At 43.5% G+C, this 22,917-nt stretch overlaps 1 protein-coding gene across 3 annotated transcripts in view; it reads left to right on the forward strand.

Moving 5' to 3' along the window:
• GRIA1 (glutamate receptor, ionotropic, AMPA 1) overlaps nt 1-22,917 on the forward strand; it is a 126,882-nt gene that overhangs the window by 90,314 nt on the left and 13,651 nt on the right. For all 3 annotated transcript variants that reach the window (XM_010578966.1, XM_010578965.1, XM_010578967.1), the window contains 3 exons: nt 746-1,116; nt 19,243-19,441; nt 19,988-20,235. In XM_010578966.1, the coding sequence (XP_010577268.1) occupies nt 746-1,116; nt 19,243-19,441; nt 19,988-20,235 (818 nt within the window). The remainder of the gene's footprint in view (nt 1-745; nt 1,117-19,242; nt 19,442-19,987; nt 20,236-22,917) is intronic.

Genomic DNA, 22,917 nt, shown 5'->3' on the forward strand with positions numbered 1-22,917 from the left:
AGCCACTCATTTTCATCATATCAGATATACACCTGCACCCTGCACTTCTAAACCAGGTTCGGTCTGGTAATTCACAATCTGTGGTGTTTAGGTCATCCTTCAGAGGGGTCTATTTTTCCCTTGTAGGGAAAGGGGAAATTGGTGTAGGAAGCATCAGTGCCCAAGCCTCTGTGTTACTGTGTTGGAGCGGGGGATGATCTGTCTCCTGCTGGTAGTTTCACAGTATATGCCGACAGCCATTTCAATGCATTTCCCTTTCCATTTTCAAGACGGATTGTAAAATAAGTGGAGAGTGCACATCAGTGTCACTGGAACATTTTTCCTCTTCTCCTGCATCAGTTATGCAATCAAAAAGCAGTTCCTGATGGAAGTAAACATCCTGGCATCCTTTTTCAGGCAATTGGCCTTTCCTTGCCTCTTTTGATGTCTGGATGATAAAGCTTTTTTAGCAAAAATCATCTGCATCAGACTGTGACATCAGTGGATAAATCAGACAAGAAGAGCTAGGTGGCTGCAAAAGGAAAACGCTGTGATTTCAGAACAGAACTGGTAATCAGTAGTGATAAAATGGAAATAATCCACCAATATTATGGGCTGCTCCTTTTTAACATTTCTCTTGCAATTGGTTTTGTCTGATTTCTTCTGAGGTAGCAGGGGTAAACAGAGAGCAAAGGAACGTAAGCTGGAGTTAGTAGGTATATTTTATCCCCAGAATGCAAATCTCTTTTCTGTCTCTCCTTTTCAGAGGGCAGATGTGGCTGTGGCACCATTAACCATCACTCTGGTTCGAGAAGAAGTTATAGACTTTTCCAAACCGTTCATGAGCTTAGGTATCTCTATCATGATAAAAAAACCTCAGAAGTCCAAACCAGGAGTTTTTTCCTTTCTGGATCCTTTGGCTTACGAGATATGGATGTGCATTGTTTTTGCCTACATTGGAGTGAGCGTTGTCCTCTTCCTGGTGAGTCGCTTCAGCCCTTACGAGTGGCACACTGAGGAATTCGAGGAAGGACGGGACCAGCCGGCCAATGACCAGACGAATGAGTTTGGGATATTCAACAGTCTTTGGTTCTCCCTAGGAGCTTTCATGCAGCAGGGATGTGATATTTCTCCAAGGTGGGTTGCCTTCCCCAATGAACCTTCTTCCAGTTCATATGGTTTAATCTTTCTACGTGCTTTGGAGCTGAACAGGTTTTACTTTGACCTTCATTCCTGAACCATAGTGTAGTTTTGTGAATCACAGATTCAGAAAGGACCCAAGGGTTCACAGGTCTCTCAGCTGTGAACTGGGGACTTCAAATTTGAGACCATAAAAATACCATTCTAAATTTATCCTGGGGAGTTCTTTTGAGGGAATTTACAGAAATGCAAACAAGATTTTCTAAAGCTACCCAACTGCAATCAATTTTTGTCAGTCATTTTGTTGCTGTGAGAAACAAGATCATCTAGCATTATAGGGAAGCTATAAAATTCCAGTAAAGTAAGGAGAAATAGTACAGTAGGTGCCCAGTGAAAGGTTATATGGTCTGTGCCAAAGATTATGGAGCACACTGAGTGGCTTTAAGTATTATTGGCCTTTAGAAAGGTCAGAGAAGTAGCGAGTTTTCCTTCTAATTCCCATTTCAGTCAATAGTTCTGCTGCCTGAAAGTTCAGTAGGACCCAAAGTCCAAAGGGTTCCTAAAGGGACTTTTTGGTGAATGACTCTTGTGATTACTTTTAGATAATTTTTCTTGGAAAAGCTGGCACAATATAAGGTGGCTGGAAAACTGCATGAAATGCAGAAGATGTAAATCTGTGATAGAGACACCAGCAGAGACTTATTTGTAAATAATGCCTGGAAATACCTCCTTCATTTTAGCGGCCTATATTTGCACAAGTTTTATTACAGAGATTTTGCCTACTGCAGGAGCCCATGATACACATTTCTTCTCAACACCTTGTTCATACAAAGGTGTTCAAAAAGAAAAGAAAAAGAATTAAAAGCATAGGAACCAAATAGCTGCAAGCGGGACTCTGATAGAATTTATTATTTATTTGCAGAAATTATATGTCCGGTAAGTAATGTCTGTAATAACTGAGGGATCTTTCATGTGGTATGTGTATATTCACGTGAGGCAGGATCAGAGGTGAGCCAGAGATAAGGTGTTTGACGCCTCTAGTGTTTTGAGTTCGGGGCAGAGGTACTTAGGGTTTATAAGGCTGAAAAAGGGTTAATGAGCTGTGGCTTGGGATGTGGATCGTATGTATCCATCACTCCCAAGAGGTCTGCTCTGGATGTTGGTTGGAGGGGAAGCATGTGGACAGGTCAAGCACCAAAGCTGCTAGATGCTGCAGGACACAGCTCTTGCTCACCCCCTCTGAGAGGCAAACTTGTCCCAGTTTAGGCTAAGTGTATTTTTGGCCAGGTTGGACTTAAACCAGAGGTACTGCCAGTCACAAGAATGAATTTACAGGCAGTATATGCATTTTCTGTGTTTACGTGCCATGGTGACATCTGAAGTGATGCTCTGATAAAAGCAGACAGCAAAGAGACCTTTTGTTTTCTTTTTTTCCCCACCCTTCCTTTTTTGGGCTTTGCCTCCCTTCTCTTCAAAGGAAATTTCAGCAGATACGTGTCTTGTGGGTGAACACAGTAGGCAGAAGTTAATTTCCTGCACGCTGGGTTGGCATCAAAGCTCAGGGGATAAGAAGGAGACACAACCCCATCGGCGAGCGGAGATAACTCTGCACAGCTCAGCACAGCTCCGGCGGGACGAGGCCAGGCACCAGCTTCTTGGCGATGGGATGCCAATTTGTCCAAATACTAATGCGCTTGGGATAGGAGGGAAATAAGAGCCTGCAAGGCACTTTGATAGTGACAGCTCTTATGAATATGTTTTACCATCTGATCATTGATTAGTAGGAGTCCAGGTGGAGCATTCAGAAAGTCTTCCCAGCAGAGGGAATTTCAGCTTTATCGCTGTCTTGTAACTCAGCCCCGTGCGTTAGGATCAGGTTATTGTGATTTTCGTTCTCATTGTTGTTCTTGTCATCATTATTCTTATTTAGGAAAGAGAATGTCTTCCTTTGGGGACATTTCAATAGCCAGTTTCTGTTCCAAGAAGAAGCGTGGAGAGGTGAAAAGCTGAGACTTTGCAGAATAGCAAATTTGGAAACATCTTTAATAAAAAGTGTCAGGGAAAGATCAGTGGGTTTGATTCAAATAACAAGCTTTGCTCTAGCTAAACAACATGCTTTGAATCACCATTTCAAAGTGTTGTTTTATTTTGCTTTGAAATGGGAAATGAGAATGATTCTGTCATTGTTATTTTAATGTTGTTAATTTGATCATCCTGATAATGAAAATTACAATTTCATTGAAACCAATATTTTCCCATGGAGCACAAGAGCACTTTCTGACTACAAATAATTGTCAGAAAATTTGAAAAACAAAGTATAGGAATTATTATAACTCCCAGTACTCTGAATACAGCTCTTTGAGATGGTTGCAAGTGGAGAGGGACATTTCTGTGAAATGTGAAAGCAAGGAGGAAGCAGAAGAGTGAGAATTTCCGTAGGATGTTGTTGTACAGAAAGGCGCTGAGCACGCTCTGTATTTCACATGTATTTTTCACACGAATCTAGTGCAGGATTTCTGTGACACATCACTTAGAAATGAATGCTTGGTAGAACGACATTGTGGGCAGGTGGGGATCTGCTCTATTCCAATATATTTCCTATATGGTTGTTTCTAAACTTACCACTACAATCTCTCGGCATTTCCCCAGTAATGTATTAACCAACATAAATAGCTTCTGTTATACATCTGTTCTGTCATTCTTTCCCCAGCAGGAAGGAGCAAGTGCAGGGGTGTATTTTGTTTTTGTAGAGGTTTTGGGTTGTTTATTTCAGTTTTGTTTTGGGAAGGAGTAGGGGAAATTTGTCTGGAGGTTTGGGGTTTTTTTTTTTCCAGAGCATGCTTGTTTTAAGCGCATATGCCACTATGTATTTATCATTAAAAAAATGTAAGATCAAAACTGCAGACACATCACTCAGCACAGTGGGTGGTGAGGTTTGCAGCAACTCCTTGCTCTTGTAAATGTGTGTTCCTCAGTCTCAGACCAGTCCCCAGGGAACTTCGGTTCCCCACTGAGACAAAAATTTGCTTTTGAAGGAAACTGGCGTCCTTTTTAAGGACATTCTTACTAGCCAGAACTGTAATCAGGCTCTTAAGTATGCTGGTCACAACCTACCAAGTACTTTAAAGATACAGTGTGAATTCAATAACCTGCGGACGGCCAAGAGAGAGCGTAGCTGCAGGTTATGTGCTCATAGCCTCTTCTCCCGAGGAGCGAAGCTGCTGGGCATGAGGTCGACTCATGTCCTTGAAGCTCTGGTCTAGGCATAGACTGGATGAGTGTGACAAAAGCCAGGCAGTAATCCGTCACGGAGAGTCCCAGCCGGAGCCAGTGGCAGTCTGTGTTGTGCCTTTGGATGCTCCAACATGAGTGTGAGCAAGGAATCCATCCTTCCTAAGCCACAAACGGAATGACTCGATCGTAGGTACATAGCTTCAGCCAAAGGAGGCTGTGAGCTCTTGGACGTTTCCCACTGGAGCGTGCGGTCCCCCTTCTGCACCATCACTGACCAGTGGCTCTGCTGGATGTGGTTCAGTCACCACCACGTGGACTAATTTGTCCTGGTTGAGGTGAGCTGGTCCCTGTCGTTGCCCTTAAAGTCTGTGCTTTCAAAGTGCTGGCTGATACACGGCAGAATGGGGGAGAAGCAACATTTTGGAGTTGAGTAGTTTCATGTACGTAGTAACAGGCAGAAATCAGTGAAGTCTGAAACGGGCCGTAAACCATTAGGCTTTGCAAAGTGCTACCTTAACTTCAGAAAACAGTCATGAAATTGCAAAAGCACTCATTAAATGTGAAATACAGACCCAGAAAGGCGATTCGCAGAGCAGGCATCAGAGGTAATAAATATCCCGCAGCCAATAGCGGGAGCCTGCAGCAAGAGAAATGTGAAGTAAATATGACTCACACTGTACCATTTTTCAGAAATGTAATTTGATAAATTGTCTTCAGAGCTTAAAATAACCCCCGTGTGTAGCAGCTGTGGAGAGTGGGACCTCGCTAACATCCAGCACGTTGCTACCATTCCTCACTCAGGATGGACCCGAGGCCTTTAGGAAAGAGACCGAGGGGACATCTGGGCTTGCCGACCTCCTCTGCAGCAAAACGAGGCATCTGAATTTTTCATCTGCCCCATCATTTTCTACAAAATAAATTATTTGATTGTTGTGGAAAGTATAAAAAAGCAGGAAGCAAAATAGATATTTCTCTTGTCAGCTTCCTAGCTTGATCTTCTATTTTTTGTTATCACAAAATGTGTTGCTTCATATGGTTTGAGCCCAAAAGAGACTTCCTGTATATTGGAGACTATTAAATTTAATCCAGTTACTCTTCCTGTGACTCAGAAAACTTATGTTTGACTAAAATGAAATACATTTGGCTAAAACAGATCTTCCAGAAAGGCATTTATTCTTCTTTTGACAATACCATGAGACAGAATAAACACAGTTTCTCTCAGCTGAGTAACTATAGGAGTCTTGTCCCCACTGGAGTTTGAAAGGAGGATAAATATCACCCAGTAAATGCAGCCACCCTTTGTGCCCTCCCAGAGGGAAATTAAACAGAGATCTCAAAAAATAAACCCAGCTTCATGGGGGCTCTCTTTATACTGTGTTGTGGAAACAAAACACATATAGTTTGGGTTCAGATCAAAACATACCATGAGTAGAAGGGAAATGTATAGTCATATCATGACACGATAGGGTATCATGTCAGGATACCTGGACAACACAGCTTGAAATTATTATAATCTACATGATTGAGAACAGTACTGGAGATGCTCTGCTCATCCTGCGCTGGAAGTGAAATGATGGATGAAGCTTTCATCACAGCCTGCGTCTAGGAGAGAGCCAGACTTGAGGGGGCACGTTTCAAGAGCACCAGCAGGGCTGCACGAGCAAGAAGAGACTCAGTGCCGGTCTGTGTAGGGTGCCATAGGGGACCACTGCTGGGAAATGGGTGGACCACACCAGTGTGCCCTAAAGACCGTGGGTGTTTACCGTGTGCAAGGAGACGCGGCGCGAGGTGCCATCCACCCTTCAGCTGGCTTGGGATAAAGAGTTAAAGGGGTCTTAACTTGCCTGCAGGGTCCAGACCTGGGGGCAGTGCAGGGTGCAGGGACCCCCTGCCTGGGGGGGAACGTGCTGCTTAGGGAGGTTTGCTCACAGAGGTGATGAATACATGGGCTCCGAGGTGGGAAGGAGAGATATAAATGCTGGCTGCTATCCAGTCGATAGATAGGATCTATTATTCATAGGCATCTTGCGGACATCGTTATTTGTTTTTAGTGACACGGAAACAGTGCGCTCTGGCTGATCTATATAATGTGCAGCCAGGCCTGTATTTCACTGCACTCCTTTGCAGGCTTTCTGTTGCATTCAATCATAGCGGTTTGTCTGTGGAAGAGCAAGTACGGTATTTATTATGTACCTGTAATTAATGCTGAACATTTTCTTCTGCTATTTTTCCTGTTTATTTACATTTCTTTTTAGATCAATTGAAAAAATCACAGGAGACTTCAGCCATAGAGCTGATGGAAATAACAGCAAAATTGCTCCACAAGTTGTTGAGGGTTTTTTTTCCTCAACTAGCCTCTAGAGATTTTGAAAAATAGCAGCACTTTCAAATTTCATCAAGATGTTCCTAGTACTGAAAGATTTTATCCGGTTTTAGACAAGCTCTAAATCAGAAATTGGTTAGGAATTTTCTTTTTCTTAGTGAGAGGTTTGATTCGGGTTGTTTCAAGGGAATTATTTCTGTTCTGTCCTTTGTTAACTTACATTTGCAGGGTACTTATATATTTTGCTAAAAATTTAGAACTCGGGAAATTAGAACCAGCTGCATTTAGCAATTAAAAGGATTTTAATTCCTTCCTGAAATGAAGGCTGAGCCTCCGTGTTTATTTGGCAACTCTTCTTGATGTCAGTAAGAGTCTTCTGTGACACTCCAAGCATCTGCCTTGTCTTTCTGGCCTGATGCACCGTTCTGGTGCCATCCTTGCGGTACCCATTATAACCTTAAACAGGACTTAACTTGTCCTGGAAAGTCACTGGAGAGCTGTGCAAGCTCTGCCAAGGCAGAAGTTCCATGAACAATGAGGAAAGATTTGTGCTTTTTTTTTTTCCTCGCACTTTTTGCACGGGAAGGTCTGGGGGTGATGGAGTGGAGCTCGCTGGCAGGGCTTGCTGAACCCTCTTTAGGGACATGGGAGACGGTGTACTTGTTCCTACAGACCCGGTTGCTGACTGCCGGTGGGATTCACTGCACAGTCTTGAGGCAAAGGGCTCATTTTGCAATGAAGGAAGAAGCAGTTTGTCATTTCCTTGGAGAGCACATGCAACCTGCAGCTCGTGCTGGGGCTGCCCTGGGGGACAAGGCAGCCAAGCCAGGCTGGGAGCAAGGTTGGTTCAGCATCCCTACTCCTTCTCCAATGTGGGGTGAATCCAGGAGGCTTGGGGGCTTGTCCGTGGGGACAAAGCTCAGGGTCATTTCTTTTTGGCAGTTTGCTTGAACTGGTGAACTGAGGTTGGTCTTTAAGAATAAAAGTAAAAAATTAGGATTTCAACTTCTAGAAAAGTTTTCTTTCCTTTTAAAAGTGTACCAAATGATTTTGCAATTATCTCTGCCTGGCAGAGTTAATTATGTCCAGGGAGAGGAAATTCAGGTCACAGGGTAACAGCAGTACTTGCAAATCACCAGGAACTGATGACCACACTTATTTCTGAAACGCATTTAACCAGGGAAAGTGATTCACCAGAGGAACAGCTTGACAAATTGCACAATATTTAACTAAACAGTCCCCTTTGGAGTTTGCGCACTTCCATGGCAACCAAAATGTGGCAGCCAGGGGAAAATGGAAATTCTTTTAAAATAGTCATCCTTGCTATCCTCTTTTTCATTTGGAAGAATGCTGAAGGATACAGAGGACTCAGAAGGAAATAACTAACTGTGAGAATATTGTTGGGAAAGTGCAATTTCATCTGCAAAGGAAAAATGAGTCTTTTGAACTTCCACGCTCTGACATCTGAAAATTTCTAAATGCTGCAGAGGTAATGGATGTTTCCTCCACTGATCTTTAAGCCACTTCCCTGGGATGGTTTCCCTGTCAGGCACATCTAGTCACTCTTCCACAGCTCTGACTTCAGGCCTTTACCATTCAGGTTGCTGGGGGACAGCAAGAAATTTGCTGAAAGTCCCCCCATTGAGTGACAGATTTACTAATCATTCCACCAGCTGTGTTTAAAAGAAGTCAAACACTTGATCTTGAAAAGCAGATGTATTAAGCTAAAAATATATTTGCAATCTCTTTCTTCAGGACTAAATAAATGTTTCTCATACTTCTGATTGAAACCAAAGTTAAAAATAGCAGGGTGGAAAGTGCATTGCCCAGGTTTTTAATCTATTTGGAAGTTTTATTAGGGCATTTCTGACATGGAAATGGCACATGCTGCTTGTGTTTCTAATGCTGTGCCCTGGCTCAGGATCATGAGTGGCACTAAGATTTATGGGGGTGCCTCTGAGATTTATAGCCCCCTCTGTGACTCCGGCGGGAGACCCTCTGAGGCCCCAGAGACTGCCTATTACACTGTACTCCGACTTGCCGACTTTCAATCAGTAAGAGAAACACACTTTCTCTTTTCATTTTCTTCCCTCTCGATAACCTGTTATCCCCGAGCAGTCGGCTCAGCTGGGGTCTGACATCCTCCGAGCTGCAGTCAGGACTGCGCATGGTTGTGTCTTCCTAATAGCTAGGTCGATTGCCAAGTGTTTTTGTCAAAGAATAAGGGTTGTGAGGAGCTGAATGACCTCCATCTCCCTGAAGTGGTGTCCTCTACAAGACTCCCTGTCACACACTGCTTTAATGTTGGCACTCCAGAAAAATATTGTAGCTAAGATGGGAAGCCCTGAGTGTGTTTTCACAGGGAAGTCCTGCTTAAATAACTCTTCCATATGCTGTACATCACTTTTATCAGCACTAAGATATCATGTGCGCACTCTCTGGATACACAGCCGAATGAGCATTGAACTCCTCAATTCAAATTGTTCCAGCTCACAACACACAGAGCATCCACAGCTGCTCTTTGCTGGTTTAATCCCCAGAGCTGGCCAAAACCTCACGGCCTTCTACTGGGACGCTGAGGGTAATTCTCTTATTCCACTGGAGTTTGGGATTTATTGTACCTATTCTGCTTTTGTCCCAGGTTTCATCCCAACTACTTGTCCTGGTAACTGGGGAAGCACTGTACCCCCTTTTCAAGAGAATTTCAGGGATGTGTACATCCAGCAAGCAATGTCCATTGTAACACTCCAAAACAGTGAGCAGGCAAAGACAAATTTATTGAAATATGACAGAGGTACTAGGATATTCATTGTGAAAGGCTTGATGAAGCAGAGTAATAGGGAAAAGTAAAATGTGCGTCATGCTAGGAAATAGTGGCAGAAGCCTTGCTGTGCTTGGATGGGGTCTGGAGTTGGAGGAGACAGAGCACGGAGTCACCTCTGAAGTCCTCCATGCTCGTGTCTTGGTCTTCCTTCCATCTTCACTTGGATCAAAGGAGCCAAGTGACAGCTAGGGGCCACCTGATTCCTATCATCAAATGGTAGGAAAGGGCGTCCAGCTCATGTACGCACCCCTTTCTTTAAGCAGCAGCATACTTTATGGCATTCAATCTATTTAATAAAATCATCCAGTAATTCTGATTAATGCCTACCCAGAAGAGTTGCTGCTTACCCTTAGATCCAAAGGCTAAGCAGCAATAATCCAATCATGGTAATCATAACTTACTACTTTGATCTTCAGATAAAAGAGCCTATAGAAGTGCAAAAGTGTTACATCACCGTTATTTGGACAACTTCAAAGCATGTTATATACACTAATGAATTCTCCCCAGCACAGTCTGATGAGAAGTAATAGGAGGCAAATGTGTGAACAGAGGAGTAGAAAGGAAGAGGGGAGAAGATGAGTCCTCATACGGGAAAAGGGAAAAGCAGTAAAAATAAGCACCTGTACACTGCGAATAGGTATGAGATGTGAGGCAGGGTCTGTGAGGGCCTCCTGTAGGAGGAATTTACTCTCTCATTTCTTGAAGCTCTCCATAAGAAGCAAGATCTCAGGCTGCAGAGAGGCAAACCAAGGGAGGGGGCAGCTTTTCATCTCAGCAGTGCTTCCACAGCCTTCAAAAATAAAAAAATCTTAGCAGGTGAAATAAGGGCAGCAGAAACACTGAACATGTTTTCCTTTCACAGTTTGGGAGTTTTGATGTTAAAAGACAGTCACTCCTGTGCACATAAAGCTCTTCCAAAAAATGCTGGCTGGGGAGACCAGACTCATTCCTCACCACTTCTACAAGGGATACAATATGCCCTTGCAGAAAAAATAAATGCTCAAAAGTGAAAATAGAGAAAATGTAACTTGTAAAGTCTTGGTGAGGGGTCACATTTTAAATTAGAAATGAGACAGAAAATGGAATATTTGGGATTATTGCTCAGAGTGAAAATATTCCAGTGCAGAAAATACTCTCATCCCAGAAAAGGCCTTTCTCTCCTCAGATTGGAAAATCTGACAAAAGACAGGCAAAAAAAACCAAAGCAAAAAGAACCAAGGCAAGGCACCCTGGAAGAAGGCTGAGCTAGGTTATTGTAACTTTGCCCAGAAGCCTCAAAAATTGAGCTCTAAATTGTGAGCACATGTAGATGGCTAAAGACGATCTTGGAAAAATGAAGGACTGGTAGCATATAATCCAAAATATATTAAATCTTTGGGGAAAAAAAAGCTTTTTCATCAAGGAGACTTTGAAGAAGAGACTGAGGGAGAGCATATGAAATCTACCAACACAGCAAAGGACATTAGCACAATAGGCTGTTGTTTAAAAAGAAGGATGAGTGCTGATAAATTTAGGGCCACCTGAGGTTGAGGAAGTTCCTGAGTAATGAATCTCTTGGGGTGCTCCAGTGAGTGCTTCTGACAAAATTTTATGCTTGTCACCTTGTGAGTTTTTCGCAGCAAAGTGAACAAATGTCACCAAAGTGAGAAAAATATGTGAAGAGCCTTTTTTTTTACAGTGAAATTTTTGCTCAAAGGCATGACAGGAGTCGGGTTTTTTTCCTTATAGCAAAAGCTGGCAAAACTGCAGAAGAGGGATGACTTTGCCTTTCACCAGAGCTGCTGAGCAGCCCGAAGCAACCACGTGTTTCTCAGCAAACCTCTATCTAAACACTCATCCCTTAAACTACCTTGGTTTGCAACATGGAGGCACGCTGCCTGTGCTTAAGAGGATGACAATGTATTTCTTTGGATCTATCTGTTCTGCCTTTCAACCACACTCTTATTTTTTCTTAGAGTTCTACCTCATCCCTCTATCCTAGCCCTCTCTTTACAATGTTTTTAGCAGCCCTCTGGAAGAGTTGGGTGTATTATCCCGCAGTTTTAGGGATAAGCATCTCAGCAGCCAGTTCTGCTCAGGGACGGTGGCTCCCTCGAGCGAAGGACATACCTCTGTTCTGCAGTTCTGCTCTGCAGGAGTGGTTTTATACCACGGGTGGTACGTGGGTCCTGCTGAAGTTGAGGGGGGCTGGTTGCCCACGTCAGTCCATGTTTGCTTGGCATCTAGTGCTACCAACACCATACTTCATTAGTTGAGCAGGTGAGTTGTGTTGGTTGCATGTCAGCAGGCTGCATTTTGCGCCCATTTTGGACCACAGGAGGGCTCAACCTGCAGACTGCTATTGAGTACATAAATTACCCTCTGCATAGCTGGGCCCATTTGATGCTGCCTCTGCCTGCTGGAATTGACTGTCTCAGGAAGGGGAAGTAGGCAAAGCAGCAGCTCAGAGGTAAATTCCACCAGGTGACCAATGCTTCAGGCCACCCGCCCAGGTGAAGTTCATAAATGTTATTCATCCTCTTCTCCCACAGCTGGGAACTGAATTAGAGAGATGAAGTAAGCTACCCTGGATCCCATAGCATGGCAGGGCTTCCGAAGGCACAGAAAAATTGCTCCTGGATGCTAGTCCTCTGGTTAGGCCGTTAGGTACCTCTTGCCTGTCAAAATGCTAAGTGAATGTCTTGAAAACAGCACGTAGCTGCTCCATGTAGTCATGCTTATACTTAGCACTGCAGCAATCCAAGCTCCAATGACTGGAGAACCACAAGTGGCATGATGCATTTCTGACTAAGCAGGAAAACTCATTTTAGAAAGAGGTTTTGCCCATTAAAGGGAAAATGAAGAAAAAAGTGCCAACATATTCTGCAAAAGAAGAGATGCAAGGGTAGGAGAGGGACCATATACTGCTGTCCAAGGCCATTAGCTTAGGCAGAAAGAAACAGTAAATAAACTATGACTTATGATTAAAGCCTCGCAGAGATACATCCTCCTGTTGAGTCTGGGAGATTCTGCATATTTGCAGACAATATGTTCAATCGTTGCAATATTTACACAGCAAGTGACCCCAAGGCCCCTTCTTAGAAGGACTTCTGCTGGGATTCTGCAATCCATATTGCCTCCTTCCGGCGTGTTGGCTTTGGGGGTCGGATAAGCTGGCATGGTTTGCCTAAAAACATGAGAAAAAGCAGATCTCCAGCCCATATACAAAAGTTAAGAAGCTCTCAAATTTTTTCCTTCTTTTTTTTTTTGAAAGAAAATTCAGAAAAAAAAAGCAGGGGAGAGACAGCATGGGACTCCCAGTGCCTGTGCTCCCTCAACTTTCTTACCCTGTCTCACTGGTTAATGTTACCCACAGGGAATCAAAATATGCAGCTGTTACCTATGTAGAAAAATTGCGAGGGGAGCTGAAGAAGGAATTTGTACTGCTGGGAGAGGTAAAGGAGAATGTCAGTAGAAAATATTCTGTGTTTGTGAGGGCTGTCTTGGCATTCTGTGTTAAAGCCCAGCACTGCAGTTGGGACTCCAGACTCTTGTACCAGGAGGTAGAGTTCAATAATAAGTAAATGCAAATGGCAAGAAAATTAATAATAGAGCATGGAGAGAGAAACATGCATTATAGTCACTCCACTTTAATGACAAACAGTTGGTAGCTCATTCAAAACTATTCGTGGCATAGCAGAGCGTAAAAGGATAAGAGCTTTGCAGCATGAGCGTGATGGATGCACCCGGAGCTGTGTACCAGCTCCACAACCCAACGCTAACTTTGTTCCTCTATCTATGACTATTCACAGACTTTTCAAGCAAATCTGGGGTTCATGTGAGGATTGGAGATAAAATGGTGAGACTAATAGTGCCAGATGGTCTGTGACACACAGAAAAAGCAAAGCTCATTTACATTGACAGAGTTTAATGTTAAAAATTTGTTTAAAATAAGAGCAAAACTGGAGCAAAATGTTTGCAACTAATCCACTACCAAGTCAATCTTCAGATAGACCCATGAAATTATCTAGAGTCAGTATCAAATTAGCAGAGCAGTGTCGGAGATCAGAGGATCTGTGTGGGTAGAAGACCAAAAGTGGATTTGACCCACAATCGGTAGAACAAGCGTATAAGAGCTTTTCTTTCAACAGTTTTGCATAAATTCATTCAGTGACAAATATGTCAGTTGCCTAAGTGAGCCTTTATTAGAATTGAATTTAACAGCAAATCTGGGAAATCCTCCCAAAGCAACTATGGCCTTAGAATCCCAGATTTGCACTTCTAATTAAAACACTGTCAGTTTAGGTGTAATTCTCCATAAGAAATGGATTTGGGGAGGGGGAAGGGAGAAGTGGGAGAGAACTGAGATGGTGCTTGAACAGGTTTCCAATGAGGTTTACTTTGTATATTTTCTGATAATCTTTCTAATGTTTTTCGCAAAAATGTATTATGTTCTTCTAATACAATGGCAAAGCAGAGGCAAACTCCTGTCAGCTTTTCCTATACCTTCCATAAGGGATAAGATCAAAGAGCAAATTGTTTGATCAAGGATTCTATTTTGTTTTAAGAAATAAGAGATTATAGCTACATGATTTTCTTTTTTTCTGTGAAGAATCCATCAATGCTAAGGCTAGAACATTAAAAAAATCACTTCATGAGAACAAAGGGAACTTACAACTCTTTTCTGTTTTCTACTGGCAAAATGCAGTTGCTTTTGCAAGGGAAGGTAAAAAAAAGTCATCTAAGTAAGAAAATCAAAATATTATTTTCAGCTTGGTCATCTGCAGGTTTTCCATTAGACAGATATAAAATAGCACATTCCAGAATTATGTTTCAAATTATACATGTGCTAGGTAAGGGTTTAATGTATTATAGAAGCAGAAAGAAAATTATTTGTAATGAGAAAGCAGAAACAAAATTATTTACTGTGTTAAAATTATACCTTGTAGCCTTTCAGAAATGAACCATTAAGTAATAGAAAAATGCAAAGCTTGGACGGACCCAAACCAACCACTTTTGGAATGCTACTTTTAGAGGACATTTGCAACTATTATCTTTTCATTCTGATTGAGAATACTAAGGTTTCATTTACAATTTCAGAATTCTCCACGGCGCTGAAACTCTGGTTGCCAGCCAGCTCTAATTTTGAGTAGATTGTGAACTGTGGATAATGAGGGCAGAGTATTTACTACTTACTCCTCCAAGGGTAATGTTGGAAAGGAGCGTCCCATTCTTGCTACTGTTCCGTGAGGGGCAGGCAGGACCCCAGGTCAGGGAGAGGATGGGGAGGAGTGGGGGGAGAGTGTGGTTTTAGCCAGCATGGGCAGGGCTAGAAGAAGAAACCAAGAGATCTTAATTTGGATTGTGTAAGAAAGAAGAGCGTAGGTGCAGAAGGAATGATATAGGTTGAAAAGTGTACAATGTCGTCTATCTAGCTATTTCACCCCTTCCTCCGTCCCAGAATTAGCCGTTCATTAAAGCCTCTTTCACTGTTATCCTTGTTTATTTTATTCTGATTTTTTTTAGCTCCTGCTATTCACAAGTATTACTATGATAAGGAATGTGAATAAATCCAGAGGTCAGACAGACAAATCCAAACATCCAAACCTTAGCATATCTTTAAAGTACTAACCAGTGTGCTCCATCTCACGAGCTCTGCAGAAGACTGAGCCACTAACTTTTCCACACAGCAGAGAGCTGATTGCCTTCATGTTATGCTTGAACGGGTGTGGGGACATGTAAATTCTCCATGCAAGAGGTTTTAAACCCCATACTGCCCATTACTGAAGAGAAATTAACTTGAGCTAGGGCTCAAGCTGCAGAACATTTGTTAGTCAAGTGTAAGGTCATTTTCCGTTATCTAGCTGCGGAGTGAGATTTTCAAAACCTCAAAGTCACTTAAAAGTAGAAGGTATATCTACTCCTCTGTGACTGTTCTTACTAGAGCATAAACATAACTCTAAGTCCCACTGGCTTTTGACCATGCTTTTAGCTCCCTAGTAGTGAAGTCACTTCTAGAAATGGGATATTATCTCCTAAATTACAAAGGCACTTTTGCAAATGTGTCCCATGATGGTAGCACTGTTGCTCTCCTGCTTGGTCAACAAAAGTAACAGAACAAGATCATAATGGATATTGTCTTTCCAACTACTTGCAGTGGTAAGCAGTAACAGGCATTGGCTCAAAATGTAAAAAGGCAACATGGTTATCCAGAGAAATGCAACTTGTCCCGCTTAACCTGCGTTCACTGCTATTGAGTCATGGAGATGTCACACAGGATCACATTTGCTTGTGTGATGTTTGATCATGACTATTATTATATCTTTTATTGTATTGCACTAGCCCCCAAGAGCCTTCATCACTAGCCAGCGCTCCCTTGTGTCAGATGGTGCCCAACCACGGAGCAAAAGTACGATGTCCTGCAGAGCCCATATGCTGCGCGTTTTCTCTTCTGTGTTGTTACAGCAGTTTAGATTCACAGCTTCTAGCTCCAAGTCAATCTAGCAGTGAGGGCAAACATTGCTCATTAGCAGTGTCTGCAATAAAACATCGTACACGGGAAGCCCTAGCCATGCTGGCAGTGATAGCAAGCTGTTTATCTCCTCTCCTTTCCTCCACAGTCTATGAGAGCGAGAACTCGCCTCACAGCATCTCACGTCAGGAGGAGATATGACCAGCACCAGCAGCACACACAGCCCAGATGAGACTGGTTCATGGTACAGACCGTGTATATCATGTATCCTGTCCCATCTGGCTCCCATGGGAGAGAAGCTACAGCCCCCTCTCCCTCTTTCACCTGCCCTCCTCGTTACCTCCTGGTCTCAACACCCCATAGTTACTTTTTCCTGCTGTCAGTGCCAGGTGCGGAGCCAGGAAGCATAAGCCATCTGCAGCCGACAGCAGGCAGCCCCCGTGGGATAAGGCAGTAATGAATATCACCAGGATATTGTGGAGGGTCTAGAGGCAGGAATGCGGCTGACTGCCGCTGAAGGGATTGAAACAAGTCACAGAAATATCCCAGCTTCGTCAGGAAGGAAAGGCTGTATAATTTGCAGCTGGAGATGAATGTGATTATTTGCCATGCAAATGGATTTTGCCAACTCAAAGTGGCCTTCATCAGCAGAGATTGTTGTATTTGACATTATCTGGTTACTTTTGTTTAATGCCTCTGTGCCTTTTCTGAGCGCTTCCTTCCCTGAGCACACATCATCCACACTAATTAGAGACAGGTATTTTTTTTCCTCTTCCCTATCAATCTGAAGACGTGTGAGCTGAATCCATAGCTGCCTCCATCCTCAATCCCTCTCCAAATATGAAACAAAAGGTAAAGTCGTTTGCGCTGACGGTCCTGCAGGCTGAGTATTCTCCACGGATGGGAAGCACGACGGTCACATTTACCTCACCTAACTTTAGCTATTTAAAAATTAGCTGTTTCGTCCAACCTCGTCATCCTAGTTCCTTCAAAATTCAATAGAGAGGGAGGTCTGCAGAGGGACCTCCTCCCAACCCGAGACGGATGGGGTGAATCATCCCTGGAGGTCCCTACTCATCTCCAGAGGTTGTTTGGTGAGTATGTGTCTCTTAGAGAGTTAGATAAGAGCAGAAGAACAGTGCCCATCTGCCTGCTTTTCCCACAGCATCCAGCACTCCCACCACAAACCTCTGATCCCCCTCTCTGGCTGGCAGTGATGGGGAGGCATAAAAAGAAAGTAATCTGGGATGAAGGACCGTCGGTCTGCCCAGCCATGTTGCTGCAGTTGCCAATAAAGGAGGAGGTTTGTGTGAGACACTGCAGGATGGGGTAACCAGCATATAGCTTATGGTTGGAAACCGTGCCAGTGGGCTGTAGACCTGAAAAAATCTTTGTTGTACCTTTCTTGTATTTTAAAATCTGGATGATTAAGAAAAGAATTTGTGGACTCGCTATAGTATCACCTTGGAGATGTGTCCTGTAAACTTTCCTGAAAGACCTTGAAAGGTGGATCCTTCAAAGTCATTCACTGAGCTTGGGTTTATGGCGAGATGGACTTTGCTGCCCAGTTTCAGAAAAGCCTGTGGAAGAAGAAACCAGAAGGGAGGGCAGAGCCTGCTCCAAAATGAGGCCCCTGTGCAGAGGAAAGCCCGACCGATCTCTAACCATAAAAGTCCTTTCAGGCACAGCTGTAAAATACGCTGCTTGTCCTTTCTGTCACTGTAATCCCTTGCAGTCATGTTTCCTGCAGTTTTTGCCCGCCACAGGTGAAAGCTGCTGTGATCATTCTCCCGGACCACGGGGCTGATAATGCATGGGGTGGGATGAGTCTTATTTGCACATATTAAAACGCGTGCTTTCCACTCTGTCCCGCATGCTGCGTGTGTGTGAGCTCTGTCACTGTGCCTGGTTTCAGTGGGAAGTGATCTCAGAGAGTTTTGACTAAAGTCATTTCAGGGTGGGTTGGTCTAAACAGGGAGGTGACGTGATGTCTGCGGGAGCAGCTCCCCTCACATCAGCAGCATTTAAAACCAGGCTGGACAAACTGGAAGGGTGTAACCTAGATGAGTCGGGCAGCTGGTGGGCTATGTGGGTTTAGTCTCTTTCCAGCTCTAATTTCAGTGATGAGCAGGGTGTGTTTTTTCCCCTCGATGGAGTGATGGAGCATACAGGTTGGTTTGTCAAGTCGTGTTAAACCACAATAAACCATAGCAGCAGGTCCCAAGGCTTCATGCAGACCTGGACATGGCATGGCACGCACTATCATGAGCTGGTCCAGTGCCCATAGCTGGACTGGGTTATCTCTGTTACCATCCAATAAACCATATTTCTGTGGAGCGACTCGGATCAGCAGAAAGGCAGCACTGAGACACAGTGCCCTCCCAGAGGAATAAACGGTGTTTCTCACAGGCAGGTCCTCCTTAGTCAGACTGTCTAGCTTTATCAAATAGCATTGTAAGTTACCTTCTGTCTGGGATAGTGCTCTGCATCTAGAGAAGGAGCATATAAATAATTTAGACAGAATGCATGAATACTGACATCACTCTAAAATTATCTTCCACTCTTAAAATTATTTGAAAAGATTTTAATATAAATTAATGCCTGCTTGACTTATTTGCCTCTATAGCTATCCAATGGTTACAGATAATTGGCTATTTGATTGCAGCAAGTGCAAAATACATAGATTTAAGGCATTATTATGAACATCTTGTCTAACCATCTGCTGAATACAAAACAGATAATGTCAGTAGGCAAATTACTCATTAAAACCGTAGCTCCACTCTGAGCTTCAATATGTCTTATAGAAAAACACAGAGGTTTGGGTTTTAAACTTCAGGTGATGGAGGAGCTGACCTAGTGATCCCAACTGGTCTGTATATCTGGTCTGGCTCCATGCTGGTGCTCCTTCCTGCTGTGGGTGCATGGCACAACACAGACCATGCCAGAGATGCTGTTTGGATGGGCATTGCCCTGCCCAGCTAAACCTTCCTCGTAGTTGCCTCCATGGCTTAGTATTATTATTATTATTATATACTCTGAAAGGAATTGAAAATCAAAGCAAATTCAGTTAATCGCTAATTTTTTTTTCACTGCAAATTTTTTATCCCTCTTCTAATTACATTGACACCTTGAAAAGTAGATTAAGAACTGAGACAGACCTTTGGCTTCCCTGCAAGTGGCTGGAGAACGTGACTTTGGGTAAATGCCCAGGTAAATGATGGGCCTGCAAGAGCAAGCTGCACCTTTTGGACCTTCACACTCCTCCTGTTTGACTCTCGTCTCTGTGTCCAGGTCTCTCTCCGGCCGCATAGTTGGTGGCGTTTGGTGGTTCTTCACCTTGATCATCATATCCTCCTACACAGCTAACCTGGCTGCCTTCCTCACCGTGGAAAGGATGGTTTCTCCTATCGAGAGTGCAGAGGACTTGGCCAAGCAGACAGAAATTGCCTATGGGACCCTAGAAGCTGGCTCCACTAAAGAATTTTTTAGGGTAAGAAGGGAACTAGAATGCAAACATTTTGATTAGCCCTTTGTTTGACAAGTCCTCCAGGCCCATCCTCTCTCATCCTCAACTCAGGTCTGTTTTTCTCTCTTGCTTCCCCTTACCATGTTAGGACCTGCTGAGCTTGTCCTTAGAACAGCAAAAATCCAGTTTTCCCTGTGCCGCTCAGAAGGCTGGCTGTATCTCCAGTACATGGGATATTTTGTGGTTCTAAACACCAATATGGAATATCCATGTGCTTGCCCACGTTACCAAGGAGCTACTCTGAGCAGCTCCAAAAGAAACCATGTCTTGATTTCCATCTTGGTTTGCCCTTGGTTTGATCTGCAAAATCACTCACCGTACACAAATATGTATCAGGGATTGATCTGGGCCGTGGTGCAGAAATGGCAGGAGGTTCATTAACATCCCGTTACCCCTTTTGCCTTCCCCGGCCCATCCGATATGTGGGTATGCGTCAGTCCAAGCTGGAAATCTCAGCTGGCACCCAAACCTCTGCTAATGCTTCTGTTGCGTTTCTGCTGTCCTACGCAGCGATCCAAAATAGCGGTGTTTGAGAAGATGTGGACGTACATGAAGTCAGCCGAACCCTCCGTTTTTGTGAGGACGACGGAAGAAGGGATGATCCGGGTGAGGAAGTCGAAAGGGAAGTACGCCTACCTCTTGGAGTCCACGATGAACGAGTACATCGAGCAGCGGAAACCCTGCGACACCATGAAGGTGGGAGGTAACTTGGACTCCAAAGGCTATGGCATTGCAACGCCAAAGGGGTCTGCACTGAGGTAAGTAGCTTGGATTTGCTTTCTTTTGCCAAACCACCCAGCAAATCAATGTATGCACACAGTTCAATCTCCATTGCCATGTTAATCACAAAAGCTTGGGGCAAGGAGGTGGGGGAGGTAGAGGAAAAGGGATATGAAAACTCAGCGCGATGTGCAGGGAAGTAAAATGCCCAGCTCCCATTGAGCAGCAATGGGAGCATCTAATTATTCAAGCCCTGCATTTGGAAACTGGATCCTGGCTGATCCACTTGCTATGAATGTGTCTGCTGTATTAGGCAATGGCAGGGGGGCTGCTGTGGTGTAACCATTCGTTTCACAGAGCATTTTCCAGAAGGGACGCTCATCCTGTGCCATGTGAACTGCACAGCTTTGCAGAGTATGGTATTACCCTGGTTTGGATCCATGCTTGCAGAGGGAGTTCTCATGGGAAAAGCATTTGGGTGTTTCCTAATACGAAATGCTGTTTGGAAAGGGTGGGAAGCCTGTTTTGAAAAAGCCCTGCAAAAGGTGTGCATTTTCATTCACTGAGTCAATTCAGATCCTGGCAAGCACCAAACTTATGGCAAGTCCAAAGGGGCACAAATCCTGCATTCCTGAGCCCACACCTGCAGCTGTCACATGCCTTTGCCTACTGTCATGTGAAATATCTTCAGAGACCTTCCTTTAAAAGAAGAACCCTTAAAAAGTACAGACCCAGATCTGAGTTAGTAGCAGAGCTTGGGCACTGCACACAGCCATACTCCTGGGCATGAGCTGGCCCCCTGCAAAGTGCATCATACAAACTGACCTGCTCAGAACAGCAGTGCCACAATCTGCAAACTGGGATGGTGATCTTGAGTCACGTCAGAGGTGTGGTTCATTTTGGCAGCAGTCATGCAAATTCCTCGTGTTACAATCATGAGGAATATGAGTTGTAAGGATTTAGTGGGATTAGTAAATCCTCAAAAGCCATAGCTTTAAGTAATCTGATTGATGCTCCAACTGATTTAGTTATTTCTTGAACATGTTTTAATCAAAATATTTTGATGAAAACCATATATGTGGCCTTATACTTGCTTGCTAACATAACCCAATGCAGAGACATTTAATCCATGGTCTCTGGATTACTAGAAACCAGCTGAGCATTTGCTGATGAATTTGTCTGGTCACACAGCTCCCGAGCCAAAGCCAGCCCAAACAATCAAAGATGTATCAACTGGTAGTGAATGAGGCCCAAGGATTTTGATTACTACATCCATTAAGTCAGCTCAAATTAGATTCAGCACTTCCCATATCAGCAGTATCTTTACAGAAGCTCATGAATGCGGTGCAGGTGGTCCAGAAGGCTATTCTTGCATCCAGGGTGGTTCAGGCTCTGAAATGACTTGGGGCCCTCCAAATGAAGGTGGATGTATTCTCACAGCTTTGAGGCATTTTCTATTGCACTCTCTCCAGTGTTTGTTTTCTGTCTTGCAAATATGGAAATTAGGATACAAGGCTGATTCTATTTATTTATTTAAACATCAATCTTGTATCCTAATTTTGATATAAAAACAAACAAACAGGAACATCCTACCTGTCTTGTAATTGTTGGCGTATGAAGGAGCCATTTATCATACTTCTAAGAAAAATAAACAACAAAAAGAAAATTGCATCAATCATTTTAATTTTGCAGCTCCAAACATCCCTCTGCTAGGCATGATTCCAAAAATTCCTAACATTTCTTTCTGTTTCCCCTTTTTCATTCTGGCTGCATGTAGAACAAATTTCTTATGGGCCTAATGGCAAAGGAGGAATGCTTGATTTTCCATCCGATGGTGTTTCTTTGGAACAGTTGCTGTCAGTTTTTGTCCCATTATGTTTGTTTTGTTCCTGTTGTTTTAATTGTTTTAATCTTAGTTGTTCCCTACAGTCATCATGTAGTGTCTTGTTTTCCCCTTGGGGTCCTGCACATGAAAGGTTGCCCTGAGCAAGGTGACATTCATGAGGCATCTGCATAGCACGGTCAGCCTGTCTCTTATTCAGGCTTCATCTTCACTCACTTCCATCCACAGACTAAAAGCTCTGAGCCAGGTTTGGAGGTACACGTGAGCCAGGCCTATCTTAGATCAGGTGTGTCTTACAAGCTGGGCTGCATTTGAATTTTTGCTGCGACCTGTCCCTTTTTGTAGCTGGACGGTTTTTCCTGCGTTTAGGATAGCTGATTAGGAAAGGATCCTAGAGAGATGCTAAATGAGAGTTCACCATTGTTTTTCTTGCTTCTACGTGGGAACATAATGGCAGGATATTGCCACAGATGAAGGAAAACAAGGTTGAAAATCCAGAAATAATTCTACGTGTTGTAGCAGGTGCAAACATCCCTCTCAGGCCGTCAGTTAGGTCTCTTCAGCTGCTAAAAGAGTTTGCTTCTTCCTCTTAGGTGAATCTGGCTTTTAATATCTTTTGGCCTCCAGATGTTAAAATTCAGTTGCATTTAGGCATGGCTGAGAAGGGCAACGATGGGAGGGCAGAAATTACACCTTTCAACACCAGCTAGTTCAAGGTATGATCCTGTCTGACACGAGATAGTCATGCCACTGCAAAACCCATCCATTTACCTGGCAGGAGCTCTTCTTCACTATTGGACAAGTGATCAAAAAAAGGACAAAAAGCCAAAGTATCCAAAACAGAGGAAAGAAAACCCAAGAAATCCCATGTGAGTCT

Source organism: Haliaeetus leucocephalus, unplaced genomic scaffold (genome assembly GCF_000737465.1).
Source record: "Haliaeetus leucocephalus isolate CR32 unplaced genomic scaffold, Haliaeetus_leucocephalus-4.0 Scaffold656, whole genome shotgun sequence".
In the NCBI taxonomy this organism is placed as follows: Eukaryota; Metazoa; Chordata; class Aves; order Accipitriformes; family Accipitridae; genus Haliaeetus; species Haliaeetus leucocephalus.